Source organism: Pyrus communis, chromosome 3, assembly GCF_963583255.1.
Source record: "Pyrus communis chromosome 3, drPyrComm1.1, whole genome shotgun sequence".
NCBI lineage: Eukaryota > Viridiplantae > Streptophyta > Magnoliopsida > Rosales > Rosaceae > Pyrus > Pyrus communis.
The window spans coordinates 23,302,148-23,306,528 of NC_084805.1; the positions used below are offsets into that span (position 1 = coordinate 23,302,148).

Here is a 4,381-nt window from a genome sequence, read left to right on the forward strand (position 1 = left end):
TTTTTGTGTTTTTAGTAGATCTCTTCCAATAGATAATGTCCTCCCATATGCGTATGCTCTGATAGGAGATTCTAATCAAGGACAGAGGCAGCTAAGCCCCGTCGAGGGCAGGTGCCCCCACTGGACTGCTGAAGTTTTGTGTAGAGGAAAAAAAATCATAGAACTTGAATTTATCATATTTAAGTGGTTAGTTATTTATTATTTAAGTACTTTAAATGATTAGTTGAAATTTTCAAATAATATGTATAGCAAGCTATAATTGTGAAAAAAAAATGTCTACAAGTTGGCTTAATGAAATTTGAGAAGAAAAGAAAAGCAACGAAATTATAAAAAAAATTCAACTATCATGAATTTTTTTTCCTCAAGTCTGAAGGTTGAGGTTGCCCCGCTAAATAAAATTTCTAGCTCTGATCCAAAATGTGATTATGTAGTGACGAAGGGGCAAGTGATTGGTGTGGATAGAATAGGTTCAAAATTTGATTATCTTCAATGTAATAAGATTGATACATACATACGCAGACTGATACACAATAAATTACACATAAATGAAAATTTTTGGAAAAACAAATATTCCGAAATAGGTTACAAGTATTGAAGAATAACAAATCAAATATATTTTACCAAATTATAACACTTTTACGCAGAAGTCATCACTGACTTGGGGAGGAAGGACTTGAAAATTTTTAAACCTTTTTAACCCATGCATGATTGATTGAATGTTCTTCCTAAAGCTTTGGTGGTTCTGCAGCAGCAGATTCCTCCACCTTGGGAGGAGGAGCCTCAGCAGCAGCATCTGGCTCAGTAGGTTTAGGTTTCTCAACCTCCTCCTCTTTCTCCTCCACCACTACCTCTTCTTTCTTCTCCTCCACCACCTCTTCTTCAATCACTATCTCCTTTTCTTTTACACCACCACTTGTTTCCTCCTCAGTCTTTGCTGCTTCGGCTGGCAGCGGCGGCTCCACCTTCTCCTCAGTCACAATGAATGTTGACACCTTCTCAAACACAAAGAAAACTGGACCTGAAACGGAGGCTGGCCCATATTTTGAAGAGGCTTCTGATACTGGTTTGGATCCTGGGAATTCTGTTCATGCATATAAAGATATAACCCAATTAAACACACGAGAATTTTGAAGAATTAAACCCAAAAATCATTGAATATGTTTTAAATAAATTGCATACCAATTTTAGCCAACTCTTCAAGGAACTTCAGGACTGCAGCTGAATACTTCTTCAACCCTGACTCCTTGCGCTCCTTAACCAAAGTCTGTTTAAGATGAAATTAAGTTTATGCAGAAGAGCTAATTAGTACTTAATAATTGGTCTAGTAATTCCCTCTTTCATTGTTTTATCTCTTAATTTGTCTTATGCACGAGATTTTTGGTGTGACAGAACAGACAGACTTATTTTGTATACAACTAATGATAAGACATATTTTCTCATCAAATATGTTACCTTGATTTCAGATGAGGAAGCTTCATATAATTCAATTACTTTTGCTTGAAGCTCAGCCTTCTTTTCCTCAAACTCCTTGGTTATTTCCTCCTGAAAACAGATGCATATATAGTTATATACCACATATATATAATTATAAATTGTTCTATTTGTAAGATCTTCTGCAGAAAATAAAATAATTTGACCAAAACATAAAAACAAGAGAAAGAAAAAGGGAAGAAATATAACAAACCTTGGAGTCATCAAAGGACTTGCAAGCCTCAGCAGCAGCAGCCTTTTTTGTACTGGTTTTGGTCTCAAACACCTTCTTGATCTTTGGAAGCACCTTTGTTTGCCAATAACCCATCTCACTTCTCAACTCAAATACCCCTTAAGTCTAAAAACCGATAAAAAAAAAAAGCAAACTGAGAATCAGAAAAACTCAAGTATAAGACTGAAATGGTTATCAAATGAGCTTTTAAAGTTACGCAACAAAAAACTGAAATCAAGTACTGAAACTTTGAAGAGCACAAAGAGATTGATAAACTAAGCTAATAATAATCTCTATATCTTACCTACTTGGGTGATTAACTCTCTTCCTTTATTTCTCTCTCTTTCTCCTCCAATCAAACTCGCAAGGTCCACCTCAATTCTCTACGAATGTAGCAGCCAACTGTCTCTCCAAACTAATACCACAAAAAGCTTGAGAACCTGGCACATCAACATATACACATATGCTTCAAACACATAAATACCCCTATGGTTCGATTTTAATTGCCAATTACCTAGTTATTCACTGATAGCAGCCAACCTCCCCATGCAAATTGCCTAAACTACCCTCCACCGTCGGCTTATATAATTAAATTCCAAGGGCTATGACAGCACAAAAATTCACAGGTAGGTTTGGCTATTATTTCACAATTCGATATGTGATTCAAGGCCAGGGTGGTCAGTGGCGGGGTTGTAAATTAGCGGGGTATATGGGAGAGAGAGAGACTCACCTACACTTTGACACATTATCGTATTGTATCTCAAATCAATAACAAATTATTAGTGAAAAAGTTAAAGTATATGACAATACATTATTGGTTTAAAATATTGTCACAATTGTAGTTTTGACATAAATTTATTTTCTACATGTGGCGATGTGTGTATTTTTACAGGAAGCAGAATTCGAACTCAATACTTCAAACACAATGAAAATGATCTTAACCAATCAAATTACGAATTCTTGACGTGAAAGATTAGTTTGAAATATCCATACGGTTGCATACTAGGAGAGTTTGTAAGTTTCTCTATGAAAATGCAGATGGGATTGTGGTGAGCCTTTGTTGGGGGAGGTGACAGCTGGCAATCACCTCAAGGGGGAGTAGAGAAACGTGGGACCCTTGAAGGGTTTTGCCAATTTTGGATGTTGATCTGTAAATTTAATTGTACGTGTGCCAGTATATGCATCTTCTTCTTGTTCTTCCTTTGACTTGATGGAAAATACTTGTCACGTGGCTTCGCTGGATATTTAGCAATCACGCCGTCAATGACTGAGAAAAGTTCTTCGAAACAAACCAGCCCCCCATGGCCTCATTTGCAAACAATGCAGACAAAAATTCATGCCATGTTACTCTCTGCTTTCTTTATTTTTTTGTCAAGCCATGTTACTCTTCGTTTGATTGTATGTGTATACAAAAAACCAAAAATTATTAAATTAAAATTAAAAAAACATTAAAAATTAATAAAATACAAAAAAAAAAAAAAAAAAAAGCAAAAATATATACAGATGGCTGCCTAGCCTACCACATGGAGGTTGATTATAATTTTATATATTTTTCTTTTTTAGGGTTTAGGCCATAACAAGGAGTGCGATAGATGTGTCTCTTCCAACCCTCGTAAAGTGGGAAGTCTAGTTAACTTGGATCGCCCTTGTTAAGGTTTTGGCCATAACAAGGGGTGGGAGACCAGAAAACTTTCTATTAGTTTCGAAGTGGGGCTAAGACAGGTTTAATTAGCTGCATATGATTTGGTTTTGGTACTACAAAGGTAAGTGCTGCTGGTACGAGACATCATATACGTTAATTTTGAATTGATGACAACGTTCTGGCTTTTGCTGTAAGAATAATTGTATTTTTGTTTGAAGACCAACTAATTCGTCTTACTCATTTGCAAATTACAATCAGAACCTATGCAAACATAACTCGACAAATCAAAGAAAGAGTTTTCACACATATGTCAAACCGTAATTTATTGTTTGTACGACAGGTAAAAATTGATATTCAAGTTGAACTCTATCTGAAACAGCATTTTTGGTTTTACCAAAAAGAGATTCTGTGTATCATGTATAGTAGTTGGACTAATTTGCCACCTGAGTTTGTATTACAATTTTGATATTATATATTTTTCAGAGAAAAAATATTTATTTATCTGTGAAACATCCATCTTTGCTAATCTGTCAGCCACCCATTTTCCTCAATTAATATTGAAGTTTAATCTGACTGTTGGAAAATTCTCCAGCATCTTGAAGTTTAATCTGAAGAATTTGTAGTACATTTGGTTAATCAGATTGATCATTGCATCTGACGTTCCGAGTTCAACTCTCTTTCACTATCGCTTGACTACTATTAAGAAAAAAAGCAATTCTTTAAAAGGAGAAGCATGTTGCACGACTTGGCTAAACCCATGTTTGTTTTTTGAGTCTTGTAACAATTTTTAATTAGATTGGACTTGAAAAATAAATGAATAAGCCAATTAACAGTAGTCAGCTAATTATAAATTTATGAGAATTAAAACAAACCAAAGCAATCTAAATATTTTGAGTATCATAAGTTGTAGTGTTATTGTTTATGAGGTATCTTATGAAGTTGGTGGAGTTATAGAATTTTATTCTCCTTCAAGAAAAAGCCTCAAAGACCACGACTGAGGCCATATTAAAATATTTATATAAAAAGGATAATTAGTG

At 34.7% G+C, this 4,381-nt stretch overlaps 1 protein-coding gene across 2 annotated transcripts; it reads right to left on the reverse strand.

Annotated features, from left to right (window-relative positions):
- Positions 1 to 455: 455 nt before the first annotated feature.
- On the reverse strand, positions 456 to 2,150 carry LOC137729977 (plasma membrane-associated cation-binding protein 1-like). Of its 2 annotated transcripts, none has more exons than XM_068469030.1 (5): positions 2,007 to 2,150; positions 1,685 to 1,828; positions 1,453 to 1,542; positions 1,180 to 1,264; positions 456 to 1,081 (listed from the first exon to the last, which is right to left on the reverse strand). In XM_068469030.1, exons 2-5 carry the CDS (start codon positions 1,796 to 1,798, stop codon positions 726 to 728), a joined length of 645 nt encoding a protein of 214 aa, XP_068325131.1. In that variant the 5' UTR covers positions 1,799 to 1,828; positions 2,007 to 2,150; the 3' UTR covers positions 456 to 725. The 2 variants fall into 2 exon arrangements, with proteins under 2 accessions (XP_068325131.1, XP_068325132.1); XM_068469031.1 differs by having other exon boundaries at positions 2,011 to 2,120.
- Positions 2,151 to 4,381: the final 2,231 nt, after the last annotated feature.

Coding starts and splice junctions, on each gene's coding strand:
- LOC137729977 (XM_068469030.1), bottom strand. CDS start 1,798: ATGGGTTATTGGCAAACAAAGGTGCTTCCAAAGATCAAGAAGGTGTTT. Junction 1,265..1,452: donor CTTCCTCATCTGAAATCAAG/GTAACATATTTG, acceptor CATCTTAAACAG/ACTTTGGTTAAGGAGCGCAA. Junction 1,082..1,179: donor TGAAGAGTTGGCTAAAATTG/GTATGCAATTTA, acceptor ATGCATGAACAG/AATTCCCAGGATCCAAACCA.